The 16,644-nt window shown below is 44.5% G+C and overlaps 1 protein-coding gene across 1 annotated transcript in view; it reads right to left on the bottom strand.

Moving 5' to 3' along the window:
- Positions 1–16,644, bottom strand: part of LOC129625309 (ADP-ribose glycohydrolase MACROD2-like) — a 221,215-nt gene that overhangs the window by 142,701 nt on the left and 61,870 nt on the right. Inside the window, exon 4 of the mRNA XM_055543450.1 lies at positions 1,423–1,485. Coding sequence (XP_055399425.1) covers positions 1,423–1,485 — 63 coding nt within the window. The remainder of the gene's footprint in view (positions 1–1,422; positions 1,486–16,644) is intronic.

Here is a 16,644-nt window from a genome sequence, read left to right as displayed (position 1 = left end):
CACGTGTGTATGTGTGTATGTATATGAATGGGGTGGGAGAAATTTATGTTGATAAAGACAGTTTGGGACAGAGAGCAACTGGGGTCACAAAGAATCAGACATGACTGAGCACACAAACAAACACACACACATACACAACACGCAATGAGTGAATAAAACCTGTAAAGCCACAACATTCAGAGAATGGCCTCAGCTGTCAGCAGCTGGTTGACTAATACTCATCAGCCCCAAACAGTGAAAACAGTGACAGCTTTTCACAGAAGCCTCATCTTCCACGGAACATAACGATGTGGTGACCAGGAGCTGGGGGCAACGGTGGTGCGGATAACAACATTTTTCTATATCAGAAATCCATTCCATCTCAAGGACTGCATTTAAGCAAGGGGCGCTGGCTGAGCAAGCAGCAGGTACTCAAGGTCCCTGCCGCCCTGCTTCAGTGCCTCCTCTGATTGGCCGTCTTCAATTCCATCTTCCAGTTTAATAATAAAGGCTTTCGGTTCTCCAGCAAAAGTTCCAAGGTTAATGGAGGAACTTCTCAGTGACAAACCTATCACAGCACCTGGTTTATTTCCAGGAGTCCAGCGTATGGCTCAGAGTGTGGCTGGCACATGAGCAGAGCTCCCCATTTTAAAGATGCCCCACTTGTTGGGCTCATTAGAACCAGAAGAATGACTTGGAAAAATCGAAGGAGGAAGTTTTTATTTGGGTGGTTATGTTGACAACTGCATAACATGTGTGTGAATCGTTCTTTCAAAGGAGAGCGTGCCTGAGTATAAAAATTGGGGGGAAGAAAAGAAAAACCTAAGGTGATGACCATCTTTTTTTGAGTTTTAAAAATGTTCAATTTACAATCTACAGCAGAAGATCTCTAAGCATTTCATGGGCACATCCGTTCTTTGGATCTCACAGAGCTCTGGGTGTGGGGTAGTCAAGGCCACATCACAGGATCATCGACAACACACAGAAAAATGAACAGAAGCACAGCTCTTCAAAACTGAGTGCAAACCAGTACGGGCCCCTCCACATGTGGTCGAGGGAAAGCCTCTGATGCCTGTCCTTTGAATGTTTTTCATTTCGTTTTTCCCCTCAGGCTGAATCTGCTGATTCTGACCTGCCCTAGTCAGCCCGGCTCTGACGTGGTCCTTCCAGCCTCTGCCGGTCCCGTGCAGAGCGTCACTGAGCAAGCTGCTATCACACAGGAGCAAAGAGGAGCTCGTGACTGACGCCCGAGAGGGCACTCCTCTGACTAAAGACCCTGACGCTCGTCGTTAACAGGGCTGGTGATTGCCTGAGGGAGACCACAATGGACACTGAGGTTAACCCGATGAAATGGCATGAACACTGAAAACAGCACTAAGTCGAGCTATTGTTCACCTCTGGGGACGAGGCCGAGGAGACGCTTCAAAAGAAATCTGAGCCCACCTGCTTCTTGGCTCTGCTCTTCTATTTCTTCCGCACTTGGCTTTTCCTCTGGACCATTCTCATCTTTTACGAAAACCACAGAGGGGGAAAAGAAAATATACATCAAGTCAATTTATGAAATATCTCTTTATGGCTAATATGCAGCGGTGAAATTAATTGTAACCAATGTAGCATGACTCGCCATAAAGCGAGGCAGAGAGATGAATCAGAGGTGTGAAACAGAAAAATTACCTACATAAACAGGTGCATTTATCCTCGGCCCTTCTCACATGATTTGCTTGGTGGAAAGCTGAACTGCGGTAAACAAAATTCACTCAGCAGTTCTAGTCACATCTCTCCTCTCACACAGCACTTCCCAAAGTGCCAAACAGATTTTAATTTCAATTTGCTTTTCTCCCTTGACTCAAGCAATATGCACCGTGTAAGGAGCATTGGCTGATTATGTTCCTACGCACTTTATTTTCCTGTTTGATTTATGTTGCAAAAAACCTACCTATTTTTACTTAATTTTTTTTTACAGTTTTTACTTAAATTTTTTTACTGGGGTATAACTGCTTTACACTGTTGTGTTTCTGCTGTACAACAAAGTGAACCAGTCATACATATATGAATATCCCCTCCCTCTTGGAACTCCCTTCCACATCCCCCATCCCACACCATTAATTTCTTAGACATTTATTTACATTTTACGCATGACAGTCTAACATTTCTATGCTACAAAATATTCTGTCTTGAACAGATTATGCTGGTCAAGTTTATGCCGGAATACATAACTCCTTGAAAAATAAATAACCGGGCAGGTATGCTATGCTAAGTGCTATGCTAAGTTTTTGCATTTTCCACCCTCCTCAATAGGGTCTTTTGCAAGGCTGCTTGGTGAAAGTTTCCCTCACTGCCGCCGAGGCTCTTATTTCAGCTCCACGAGTTGCATCCTCCTCTGGAAGGATGCCCATCCTTTTGCCTCTGGATTAAGTGTTGTTAGTTGTAACAGATGGTGGGTCAAAGCACTCAAGTACAACTCGGTTAAGTGGTAGAGTTGTACGGCAGCCCACCAGGCTGCCCCGTCCCTGGGATTCTCCAGGCAAGAACACTGGAGTGGGTTGCCATTTCCTTCTCCAATGCATGAAAGTGCAAAGTGAAAGGGAAGTTGCTAAGTCGTGTCCAACTCCTAGCGACTCCATGGATTGCAGCCCAACAGGCTCCTCTGTCCATGGGATTTTCCAAGCAAGGGTACTGGAGTGGGGTGCCATTGCCTTTTCTGGGGCAGGTATAATGGCGGCTATATATTGGAAACTAGCTAAAAATTTCCCTTTGGCTTAAAATGTATATAATATATCTCTGTGGATTTATGTGTAGAAAAAAGCAAACTTTTCAAAGGCAAATAAAGGCATCATTTTAGAACTCATTGCTGGGAGGGTTTCCAAATATGTTTAACAATTTTTTTAAATGATGAATTTATATAAAGACAAAGGAATAAAATATAAGACACACAGTTAAAGTACAGAAAGCAGAGAAGCAGAAGTTTTCTGCACACATGGGTTAAAGATGGCCAAAGCTCCCTGTTGCTCAAGAGCTGGAATCTACTTCTTTACTCCTTAAATTCAGACTTGTTCTATGACTTGTTTAGACCAGTGAAATGTGTATATGATTCTCTGGGCCCCTTAAGCCAAAGCCTAAGAGAACTGGCAGCTTTCCCCTTCTGCCTCTGGGAAGCCAGTCACCTTGCTTAAAGACACTCAGGTGAGCCCCCAGAGGGGAGAGGGGGACAGGGAGAGAGCGGCACAGAGGGGCCAGACATGTGGGTGAAGCCATCTCCCACCTCCCTACCTGGCCCTGCTGCCAGCTGAACACACCCAGTTGATGACCTCAGCCAAGATCACAGGGAGCAGAAGGCTCACCCTACTGAGTCCTTTAAAAATTCCTGACCCCCAGCCAGGCTTAGACCACTTAACCGGGTTGTAGTTGAGTGCTTTGGCCCACCATCTGTTACAACTACCAATACTTAATCCAGAGGCAAGAGGATGGGCATCCTTCCAGAGGAGGATGCAACTCGTGGAGCTGAAATAAGAGCCTCGGTGGCAGTGAGGGAACCTTTCACCAAGCAGCTTTGCAAAAGAACCTATTGAGGAGGGTGGAAAATGCAAAAACATCTGGAATTGACCTGAATGGAAGAAAAAGTTTAAAACAGAGTGACAAAAGCAAATAAATAAATAAATAAGAGCAACACTGACAAGGGGAAGAGATGCAATCTATGGATAAACGTATAAGTATGGGGACTTCCCCAGTGGTCCAGTGGTTAGGAATGGACCACTTCTTTGCAATGCAGGGGCCATGGGTTTGATCCCTGGTCAGGGAACTAAGATCCAACATGCCACAGAGCAGCTAAGCCCACTCGCCTGAACTACTGAGCCTGCGCTCCAGAGCCCATGCGCCATAGCTAGAGTCCATGGGCCGCAATGAAAGATCCCACGTGATGCCACGAGACTCCTGCACGCTGCAACTAAGACCCAACACAGCTAAATAAATAAAGTGTGTGTATCATTCCCTTGCTTGCTCCTTGGAAGAACAGCTATGACAAACCTGCTGCTGCTGCTAAGTCGCTTCAGTCGTGTCTGACTCTGTGCGACCCCATAGACGGCAGCCCACCAGGCTCCTCCGTCCCTGGGATTCTCCAGGCAAGAACACTGGAGTAGGTTGCCATTTCCTTCTCCAATATGACAAACCTAGACAGCGTATTAAAAAGCAGAGACATTACTTTGCTGACAAAGGTCCATATAGTCAAAGCTATGGTTTTTCCACTAGTCATGTATGGATGCTGAACACCGAAGAATTGATGCTTTTCAACTATGGTATTGGAGAAGACTCTTGAGAGTCCCTTGTACTGCAAGGAGATCAAACCAGTCAATCCTAAAAGAAATCAATCCTGAATATTCACTGGAAGGGCTGATGCTGAAGCTGAAGTGCCAATACTTTGGCCACCTGATGTGAAGAGCCAACTCATGAGAAAAGACCCTGATTCTGGGAAAGACTGAAGGCAGGAGCAGAAGGGGATGACAGAGGATAAGCTGATTGGATGGTGTCACTGACTCAATGGATGTGAGTTTGAGCAAATTCAGGGAGACTGTGAAGGACAGGGAAGTCTGGAGTGCTGCAGTCCACGGGGTCACAAAGAGTTGGACATGACTTAGTGACTGAACCACAACAAATTCCCTCTGCCCAGCACTGTGCCATTTGTCACAGGGTTATAGTATAACCTCGGTAGGGGTGGCTTTGCAGTTCCCCAAACCCAAGGTTCTCCGTGGCGTATTTACAAGGACATTTCTGATGTCTCTCTGTTTTGGTTCTCCAGGGAGGTGCTGCAGGAAGGCAACAGTCATCCTTGATGCTCCTGCTCCTGTTCACAAGGTCCAGTTGGTACAGGAGCACGTGTCAAAACCATAGGTCAGTCTCCCATAGGTCAGTGTCTTGCCTTCCTCCCACAGCATGGACTCAGACTCAAGCAGGAAAAATCTACCAGCTTTCCTGTCTCCCCCGACAGCCAGACCTTTTAACACAGATTTTACAACAGGCTTGAAGTCTTCAGTGACCGACTGTTTTTAAAATTAATCTGGTCACCACATCTCTCATGGAGTGGGGGTAAAAAGCTTTCTTGTGGAGAGAGAAAGAGAGAAGGGAAAGAGAAACAACAGTTAAGTCACAGGAAGCTTCCAGCTGTCCTAAACACATGAAAAGGAAATTCAGAGCCCCCACGACCAACTTTATAACCTTAAGAAAGTCTGGCTCTTTATCTCACCTACAGCTACTGGGCTTTTACCCTGAATCCCCACGTCCGCGGTGGTCCCACTCCCTAATGAAATTGCCCAAGTGGCGTGTTCTGGTTTCCTCTTGGAAAACAGAGTCTTGGCTGTGGGGTGCTCTGGGTTGCAGGATTTCTGCCCTTTGGAAGCAAATTCAAGAAACACTTGGTATGTTTATCACGGAGTAAACGCCTTCTAGAGGAATGCTACATTTGGCATTTGAGTACCTTGCCCTCAAAAGAAAAGGATTAGGTATATTGCTTTCATCAGTTTCCAAAGACAGTGCATCCTCAGAGCCAGCAGGGGGAGCCAGTGTAGAAGTCTTGCTTTCCAAGCCCAACTGATACATTCTCCGGCAATTAGACTAGCATTCATTTCACTTTCAGAAGGACAGTTTGCCTGGCTTCTAACATTCCATCCATTTAAAATGCCTCCAATGGGGGAGTTCTGAGTGAAACAGTGGGCTTCCTCTGGTAGGAAAGAAAAAAATCCCATTACACCGTTACCCATAAGTATTGGATAAGGACAGGCTTTCCTTTTGGTGGGCTTGTCTGGCTAGCTATCTTCACAGGAAGCATATAAACAATAAAAAAAGTGCAGTAGACTGGGGAATGTAAACTCGAGGTTATTAGAAGGGATTTAAAAGGCTCACAATAAATGTGAAGAAATACAGGGAAGTGACAGGCTATTTTGTGAGCCTAAAAGATGTCATGTGGAAGCTAAATTCTCCTAGTTAATACAGCTCTGCTGCTGCTGCTGCTAAGTCGCTTCAGTCGTGTCCGACTCTGTGTGACCCCAGAGACGGCAGCCCACCAGGCTTCCCCGTCCCTGGGATTCTCCAGGCAAGAACACTGGAGTGGGTTGCCATTTCCTTCTCCAATGCATGAAAGTGAAAAGTGAAAGTGAAGTCGCTCAGTCATGTCCGACTCTAGCGACCCCATGGACCGCAGACCACCAGGCTCCTCCGTCCATGGGATTTTCAAGGCAAAAGTACTGGAGTGGGGTGCCATTGCCTTAGGATTCCATATTTATTTCCAATAATACATTTCCACCACATTCATGTTGAGTGTCACATAAGACTACTTCCCCACGCCTAAAAGCATGGTGACCTGTGCAAATTCTGATGGCTGAATTATTTTTGCTTCTCCAGTATGAAAACTCTGCCCTCTATTCTTTCAACCCATATGCATGGAGCACATACTATATGCAAGGATGTTTCAGGAATTTTATAGAAATAAAAATAAGAGACTCCTGCTGTAAAGCTGGAACCGAGCAGAATCCTGCAGGGCTCTCCCACTTTCTCAAGTACAGAACCAAGAAGTTCATGATCAGGACAACAGCGTTGCTGACTCAGCATCTGATGCATGTTCTTGAGTTGCTTTACAGTTACCATAACTGCCGCTGGAGGGGAAAAAGATCTAACTGTGTGATGCCAGACTGCAGCCATGACAGAAGCTTCTCCCTCTGTGTCGCGCAGCACTGAGTCATGGGCAGCATGATTCCAAAGACTGACCTCAAGAGAACGAGATGGACATGATGGCCCATAACAGTCTCTATCTTTGTTGGCATCAATATAATTGTAGTTTATCCTGCCCATATACAAGAGCAGGCAACTAAAACTGTCAGGAAAGAGATGCTGACATCTTCCACTCTAGAACACTATGTCAACATGAAGAAGTTCCACAAGACAGACCTTCCCCTCTAATCCCACAGAAATGGGATGATGTTCTGACAAGTGGGGACGTGCCAGCAGCTCTTAGAAGCAAACTGCCCGCAGCAGAAAGCCCCTTTTCTTGTCCCTGTAGCAAAGCTATACTGTAACTAAGCTTTAAATGAGGCACCCCCACCTCTACTCATTTCTGGCCCAAGCACGCTGTTCAAACCTTTTAATCACACAACACCTTGCCTGACTTGTAGATCAAAGAGGAATAAGCAATTAACAGATGACCAGATCTCTTCCCTAGCTTCCCTTTCAGTAATCTTATGAGCAAACTGTGTGACCAAGCTGTGTGAACAAGATAGTGTCTAGGGGAAGATCACAGAAGTCAACAGCCTGAACGCAGTGGGGGACAGTGACGAGTCTGACCCCCTGTCTCAGTGATTAACTGAGTTTACTCTCCTCCTTTCCTTTAAACCTTTCATGGCTGAGTGGAATCTTTGGAGGTGTGTTTTGGGGGATGCTGAGTCCACCATCTCCTCAGATTGTTGACTTCTGATTAAAGGCCCATTTCCTTTCTACCATTTGTGAGTATTAATTCTGTAAGTGGCAAGCAGTAGGGTCTCCCATTGACAACAAAGTGAATTTGTGTAAATATGCAGTTCATGTTTAATTCTATATGGATGAGCTTTTTAAGGGCAAAATTTCAATGTCGTGGCTACAAACTGCTATCCTGATATTTGCAGTTCCTTTTGTGCAATGTGCACAGGGATGGGAAGGGAAAGAGGAGGTAAGTCAGAACAAATACACTCTTGCTGCTGGGGAAGCAAGCTGACGTGTGCTGCCTGCTGCCACACTGCTGTCTCTCCCAAGGCTTCTGGACACGGCAGGGCACAGGCAATTCCAACTCAGTGGTTTGCAGACTGGATTACTGGCTTCAGTTCTTGAGTTCCTTGGTAATGTATTGTATGTCTCAGTATCCTTCCACTCCTGTTGGACTTGATCCAGGGATACGGCTAATGAAATGTCAGCAGACATGACAGGAGCAAAGAGCTTGAGTGTGTTGCACAACTGGACTTAGTGCTTGCGCTTCTACCATTGGCCATGACAAGATGGTGCCTCTGTAGCCACTGGTTTAGAGAGGATGAGAGATACGAGGAGCAGGCTTCACCCACATCACAGTCTGGAGGCAAGACCAGAAAACTCACAGCTTGATATCCAACGGCCCAATGGAGCCTAGCCTACATCAGCAGACCCATGGTCAACCTGTAAACCTCTGAGCACGAGAACAAATCTTTTTGTTGTAAGGCTCTGAACTTTGGGGTGATTTGTTATATTGTTTTATTGTGATAATAGCTGATTAATACAAATGGTATCTTAATTTTTCTCAGGTCAGGAAGTCTTAGTTGTTTTTTTTTTTTAAACTCAGTACTTTTTCATTTATAAAGAATTCAGTCTTAAATTGTGTATTTTGCCACACAGTTGTATTCTTACACATCCCAAAATTCTCTAGAAGACAGACACTCAAAAAATAAATTCAGCTTATATAAGGAATGCTCTTGACAAGTATGCTCTGCCATGAATGTTTGTGCTTTACTTAATAGAACTACGTGGTAGCAGTATGCTGCTGCTGCTGCTAAGTCACTTCAGTCGTGTCCGACTCTGTGAGACCCCATAGACGGCAGCTCACCAGGCTCCCCCATCCCTGGGATTCTCCAGGCAAGAACACTGGAGTGGGTAGCCATTTCCTTCTCCAATGCATGAAAGTGAAAAGTGAAAGTGAAGTCACTCAGTCATGTCCAACTCTTAGTGACCCCATGGACTGCAGCCTACCAGGCTCCTCCGTCCATGGGATTTTCCAGGCAAGAGTACTGGAGTGGGGTGCCATTGACACCTAGCTAATACTGGCTGACACGTATGGAATATTGGCTATGTTCCACTCAGTGTCTCAATGCTCTGCATAGATTATCAAATTTAATTCTCATAACAACCCAAAGAGGTGATATTATTATTATCCACATTTCGTGGGTGGGGACACTGAGGCACAGAGATGTTAGATAATTTCCCCGAGATCCCACAGTGATTTCAGCCAGGATTCAACCCAGTCCACTGATACCAGAGTCCCCTACTGCTTTCCTGGAATCACAACTAGTATTTGCTTGCAGGAAGCCTGGGAAAATGATACTTAACATAATAGCTGAAAATTAAACTATAATCTCATACCAGTTAACACAGAACACTAAGAACATTGAGAAACTAGCTTTTCCAACACTGAAGCCAGATGGGTGCAAAGGTACAACTCTAAATTTGTTCTTTAATAGTAAAGATATTTTGAAATAATTTCAAGCATTGGAGGGTTACAGGAATAGTACAAGAAACTTTCTTTTCTGACCTGATCCATTTTAGAGTAAGTTGGGGACATAATCATCCCCTTATCACCTTTGCCAGCCCTGAGTACTCTGGTCTGTATTTTCTACAAAGACCTTCTCCGTGACCACAATGCAATTAAGCAGTGATGACATTCCTCACGTGGAAGTCTTTGAAAATTTTCTAAGAATACTTTTCATGGCATCTACCATCACAAACTGCCTTTCATTGTCCTATTCCTTTAGTCTCCTTCAATCTGAGGCCAAGACACTCTCCTGACCTCAACTACACCCTGGCTTGTTGGAATCGGGGGTGGGAGAGGTTGGTTCCCTACCTCACCACCCGTATGTCAGTGTGAATGCCTAACCTTGCTCAACTCTGCATAAAGGTTTTTAGGAGGAAAGAAAGAAAAGAACAAAAGGAGAGAGGTAGAAAGTTTCATTTCAAACCTTTAAACATTTGTTCTGGAGGTACTGTCAACCAAGTGATCTACATATATGAATCTCAGGAAATTAAGTTCCTGAGTTGGCTGCCTCCCCACCGTAATGAAAAGCCTCATGTGTGTCTTCCAGGGCAGATCAAAGAGCGGTATACGGTCAGGCAGTCACCATCTGACACGAACGGGAGCTGCTGCCTCTAGGGGACGGCCACTTCCGCACCTCTGACCTGTTACCTCGAAGCCCTCCACAGCCCTCCTGGGCTTGACTTTTATCTACATTTTTTACAGATAAAGATTTCAAGGTTGTGGGAGGTCAAATAAGTGCCCCGAAGCCCCACAATTAGTGGCAGAGCTGAGACTTAAAACTCAGGGCCAGATTGTGCCAAAACCTGAGGTCTTTCTTGTCTTGCAGATTCCTGTGACCTCTTTCGAGTTTCGACAGCTAAACTGTAAATCCTGAGAAAGATGTCCATACTGTTCCTGAGGTGTCCTCAGCATCTTGCACAGTGCCCACAGTCCAGCAGGGTTCCATTAACACCTGCCAAGGGGTTAAGAAGGAAACTTCGTTCTCCCCTAAACAATAATTATTTTGTTGTTGTTTGAACCTTATTTCAGTTCTTGATGGAGAAAAGATACGGTGTCTATTTGAGCCTCTAGTTGAACCTCACTGAATTCTGGGCTAGCTTTAAAATGTCATGTCTCTTTGATCGCAAATAATGGTTCCTAAAAATAAAATGTGGTGCTACGTAGGGAACACCAGTGGTTAGAATTCATCTGTTGTCACTATCACCTTGGTCCAGTCTCTATGCCTACTTCTCCTGGACTGGGGCAACAGCCCTTATTCTTACCCCAGAAGGTCTGTTTTGAAACGTTTAAGTCTGATCATACCATTTCCATGCAAAGGCAGCAAGGCCCCATGTGATGGGGACCGCTGTTTTCCTGCTCTGACTTGTTCCTAGTCTCTTCCCCTCTCACTCACTCCAGCCACACTGGCCTCTGCGTGCTGTTTCTCCAGCATGAGACTGTCTTCTCCCCAGGTCTCTGTACTGCCTGTCCCATCCCCTCTGCCTCGATTCCTTTTCCTTCAGGTGTTTCAAGTCTTTGCTCAAACGTCCCCTTTACAAACTGTGCTGAACATGCCACTTAAAATTGCAACATCTCCCCACCTCCACACACTCCATCCTTATCCTGATCTGCTTTTTATTTTTGCCTCTTTTGATCATTGATCATCTTCAAATATTTAATTTAGGTAGGTGTTAATGTTCGTGGTTTATGCATATCCATCCTTAAGGGAATATAAGCTCCACTAAGGCAGGAATCTTGGCTTACTTGCCTGTTGTCTCCTAAGAAACTAGACTGAGCATATGGTGTTCAACAAATATTTGTGAATTAATGAAACATGCTCATCCTTTACCTGGACTTGCACAGCTACTTTACATGTTAATCAGGAAAAAAAAGGAAAATTATTTTCTATTTCACAACCACCAGGTTAGTTGGGCTCCTACATCATGTGGGGCACAATTTTTCAAGAAAGATGGCCCAGCTACAGAGCCCAGGCTCCAGTTACAGTATTTCTGTCACCATTTTGTCTTCTTACTGGAACAGGACTGCTGCTGAAGCTGAAGCTCCAATACTCTGGCCACCTGATGTGGAGAGCTGACTCATTGGAAAAGACCCTGATGCTGGGAAAGATTGAAGGCAGGAGGAGAAGGGGAGCAGAGGGTGAGATGGCTAGATAGCACCCCCAACTCAATGAACATGAATTTCAGCAAACTCTGAGAGATAGTGAAGGATCCTGGCGTGCTATAGTCCATGGGATTGCAAAGAGTCAGACATAACTTAGTGCCTGAACAACAACAACTGGAGAAGTTGCCTTAGAGAAGGAATCCCTTCTCCAGGCCAGTGGAGGTTGTGCCTGGAACTTGTTACAATGCAGTTATCCAGATGGATGACTTGGAACTTCCTGGCAATGGAGTGGTGCACACAGAGCCCACCTGGGGAGATGGTGAGCAGTGTTCTCCTGGCTGCCAGCAGCACTTCTACTCAAACTCAAATAGTATTACAGCTGCATTCACAGATGGCGTGCAAGACCCATGGCTGGTCTTCAAATACAGGACCGAGAAGACCATTATCTTGGTCTAGCAATGGCACCCCACTCTAGTACTCTTGCCTGGAAAATTGCATGGATGGAGGAGCCTGGTAGGCTGCAGTCCATGGGGCCGCTAAGAGTTGGACACAACTGAGGGACTTCACTTTCACTTTTTACTTTCATGCACTGGAGAAGGAAATGGCAACCCACTCCAGTGTTCTTGCCTGGAGAATCCCAGGGATGGGGCAGCCTGGTGGGCTGCCGTCTATGGGGTCACACAGAGTCAGACACGACTGAGGTGACTTAGCAGCAGCAGCTCTTTCTAGAAATGTCCCCAAACTGCCTATTTGTGGATATAGGGAGAAGAGAAAATAATTAAACCTGTTATTTTTAAAGCATATGTGTCTATTAAGAGAGACTTAAATACGATGCCATTTAAAGGAAAAGAAACTCATGAGACTGTAGCATGCAACTGTCCCTAACATATACTGTGTGAGTTGCTAAGTAGAAGGTCAAGTGTATAGGAAGAAACTCAACACATACCTGCTGCAGGATTGAACTTTATAGTTCAATTAAGGTATGATGCTGGCATACCAAAACTTGCCCTGGCACATCTTGATATAAAAATAGCACCAGGCAATGCAGCCAGACAACTATTTTCAATATCACACATGCCCTCTTAATAGATGACATACGGTTCTCCCATATGGCATATTAGTACAAATACTTATATTCTGATATGGTTAGTTTTTAATCCGAGGATTTCCAAGTACTTTACAAACACTGTTCATTAACACAGTCTTCCCTGGGGAAGTTGCAACGCCTCACAGAGATACAAAACACAATCAATAACCATTAAGGAATGACAATAATAAGAAACATATTTATGTGGCATTTTTTAAAGAATAGGAAACAAAGGAGAATTAAGAAACCTTCCAAAAGTCTTTCAGTTGAATCCATGGAGCAGCTAGGGATAGACATCAATTTATGCTGGTGTTTATGGTTATAAATTACCCTGGTTTTTAGGTTATGAAACTAAGCTGGTGCCTACATCATCACTGGGAAAATTATGGCCAAAATAAAGCTTAGCGCAATGACAGGATTTTTTCTCTCTAACAGACAAAACAACAATTGCACTTTTTCATTAACTTTAAGCCCTCAGGTTAAATTCCCTTCTAAAAGTTACATTTCTCACTGTTGTCATTTATGTTTCTGAATCGAGATAACTTGTGTGCCTACACATTTTGTTTAAAACAATCACACATTGTGCTCTGTGCAGATGTTACATTCAGAACTGGCAAGACAAAACACTGGTTGGCTTTTTTGTAGGATATTAGAAAAGTATATAAAGATGTTCTTTGAATAGAAGAATCATCCCATGAATAAATTCAAAAGCTGTTAGGTATCTCTGTCATGAATTAATGTTTGTTGAGTACTTACAAAGTTCAAGATGGTGGAGAGGGAATAAATTAGGTTATCTGAAAGACAAAAGACTTTCCCTTTGGGAGGTGACAAAAGAAAGGTGGATGGAGTGTCTTCCTGAGAGGTACCTGTCTGCACAAGGTAAAATGGAAGCTTGAGACAATCCAGAGAGAAACACAGAATTTTATCTCATATTGTGGCAAACCTAGATAGCATATTAAAAAGCAGAGACATCACTTTGCTGACAAAGGTCTGTACAGTGAAAGTTATTGTTTTCCCAGTAGTCATGTATGGACTTAAGAGTTGGACCATAAAGAAGGCTGAGAGCCAAAGAATTGATTCTTTTGAACAGTGGTGTTGGAGAAGGCTCTAGAGACTGCAAGGAGATCAAATCAGTCCATCCTAAAGGAAATCAATCCTGAAAATTCATTGGGAGGAGTGATGCTGAAGCTGAAGCTCCAATACTTTGGCCACTGGATGTGAAGAATGGACTCATTGGAAAAGACCCTGATGCTGGGAAAGATGGAAGGCAAAAGGAGAAGGGGGCAGCAGAGGATGGGATGGTTATATAGCATCATTGACTCAAAGGATATGAATTTGAGCCAACGCTGGGAGACGGTGGAGGACAGAGGAGCCTGGCATGATGTAGTCACAAGGAGTAGGAAACAACTTAGTGACTGAACAAAAATTAATGTTGCCCATTTTTTTACATCTTTTTTAAAATATTGCTTCTCAAAATTAAAAACAAAAAACCTCAAAATTAAGAAATTAAAAATTGAATATACATCGTGACTAGAGTTCTATTTTTCTTGGATGGTTCTGCTCTCAAGATAATTAGTGAGAATGGAGTCCTGGAACAGAGAGTTCAGTGGAGCAGACAGATACTGAGGCTAAAGCTGTCAAATCCCCACTGTATCCCTTGGCACCCACCTCTGATCTCCACGCACTCACACGGCTGTAGTTTCTCCTCATGAATACCCGGGGCACTGTGCTGCAGGGTTTCTTCCTAGTTCAAAATGATGCTTATCCTGTGCAGCCAATTTGGAAGCAGCCCTCAACCAATGATAGACAGCTGCTTTCATGCCCCTACGCTGGGACCACCTTGAGATTCCCACATGGTCTCCCAGAGACCCAGCCCTGCATTTGTCTCCTTCCCTCCCCTGTCTCACACCCATACTCTTCTTCCTGTCTTTCTGGAATCACTCCTTAAATAAACTGCTCGCCCTTGAATCCTTGTCTTAGGGTGGGCTTCTAGGGAACTTGATTTAAGATATGTTTAAGCCAAATAATTACATACTGTCCTCAGTCATAAATGCTAATAGAGGCAAGTTTTCAGGTTGCCAAGAGGGCTTCTAAGGTCATCAGAGGGGGCTTTCCTGTGGAAAGGGCATCTGAGCTGACAAGGCATTCATTAAGTGAAATTAATAAGGCAAAGAGAGAGAGAGAGTGAGCGAGAGATGAGCATTCCAGGTGAAGAGCATGTCCACAGAACTTTATGTGAAGAAGACACTGGAATCTTTGAAGACTCAGGGGCAGCCAATGGGGCTAAAGTACAGCTGGCGAGGGCTGTGAAGAGTGACAGTGTTAGTTGCTCAGTTGTGTCTGACTCTTTGCAACCCCAAGGACTGTAGCCCGCCAGGCTCCTCTATCCATGGAATTGTGCAGGCAAGAACACTGAAGTGGGTAACCATTCCCTTCTTAGGGGATCTTCCCAACCCAGGGATCGAACCTGGGTCCCTCACAGAGCAGGCAGATTCTTTACCATCTGAACCACCAGGGAGGGCCAGGAGCTGGGCCTAAACGAGAGATATCTAGGCAAGTAGAGGAGGATGAATTAATGGGGAGATGGGATGTTCCAAGGTGGGGCACAAGACTAGAGGTGAGAGAGAAGGTGAGTGTTTGGGAGTCACTGCAGGAGCCCTCTCAGCAAGGGGAGTGGAGCATGGAGAGAAGGCAGAGGAAGGACCAGTGGTCAGATCACAAAGGGCTCTGAACCCTCTGCTAAGGAGGCAGAGGCTTCCACAGAGGGAAGTAGGGAGCCACGGAAGGGTTCTCCTTCACATGGCTGCTTTGTGAAGCATGGATTGATGTGGGCAGCAGGAACAGATAAGTGACTCATATGGAACTGATTAAAATACTGCAGACTAGAGATGATGGACAGAGAAGGCAATGGCACCCCACTCCAGTACTCTTGCCTGGAAAATCCCAGGGATGGAGGAGCCTGGTGGGCTGCCATCTATGGGGTCACACAGAGTCGGATGCAACTGAAGCGACTTAGCAGCAGCAGCAGCGATGATGGAAGTCTGAGATGGAGAGGTGGCAGGTAAGGAGAGAGAAAACAGGACGTCTCAAGGAGACACTCAAGCGTAGGATCAGCTGGCTGTGGAGAGCAGTTGAAGGTGTGAAGGATGAAGAGCAGATGCAGCCTTTACTGTAAGAGCTTGAAATCACCCCATTTAACACTCGCAACAACTTCCTGACACAGATATGTAAAATATTCTGTTTTGTAGGTGAAGAAATGATGTTTAGTAGGGAGCAGAAACAGGACATGAGCCTCAGTCATCTGCTTCCAAGTGAAACCGGTTCATCACGACACTCTAATGCTACCTGGACTCCCATCCAAGCATTTGGCCTGGAAACACTGGAGGTTGGGGAGCTATTGTTGAGCCTGGGAAACAAAGGGGAACATTGGTATAAGGTGCCCATGAGATGTGCCGTAGAGACGTTTCAGTAGAAAGGAAGGGAAGCTAAGCAGATGGAGAGGAAAAATAGCCCCCTAGAAAGCCTTCTAAAATAATATCAAGAAAATTTTTATAAGACTTAAAAAAAAATAAAGTGGACATTTTAAAATACAGTTACGCTACTTGCTGAAAATCCTGGTTAGGTTTCTATTTATCTCTTTTGTGATATCGTCTGGGCTGTATGTTTTGACCAGTGGTTTGAAATAGTCGCTTCCAATATCTATTCTCTTCATGTCACAAATAGGAATATATCCAACTGTGAGTACTCCTGACCAGCCTGAACAAAAGGAGAACAGCAGTCTTCTTTATCCCTATTCTGCATACTTTCTGTGATTTCCAGACCTATTGTGATTTCTCTTTTTCCTACGTGTGTCCAAAATCCTCATGTTTTCTTTCCCATCAAGCTGTGCTTTAAGACGGCATCAGCTGTCATTTTCTATTCAGTGTAAATCACTTTTATTTAGTAATTAACCCATCACCCCTCCCAAGTCTACTGATAACACTCTTAATTACCTAGTCTTTCTAACTATAACGCTAATACTATAATTACTATACTGAGAATCAAGCTCTCCTGGTCCAGAATTTCAATATACCTCCAAATTACTATTAGACATATCCAAAAAGAGTTACTGGGGGTCTTACTTCACTTTGAATAATTAAAATTTTCTACATATATATATATTTTTTATGTGCTCTTCCCAACGGTATCT

Source organism: Bubalus kerabau, chromosome 13, assembly GCF_029407905.1.
Source record: "Bubalus kerabau isolate K-KA32 ecotype Philippines breed swamp buffalo chromosome 13, PCC_UOA_SB_1v2, whole genome shotgun sequence".
Classification (NCBI taxonomy): domain Eukaryota; kingdom Metazoa; phylum Chordata; class Mammalia; order Artiodactyla; family Bovidae; genus Bubalus; species Bubalus kerabau.
The sequence above is the reverse complement of the archived record's forward strand: the minus strand, read 5'-3'. Positions and strand labels throughout refer to the sequence as shown.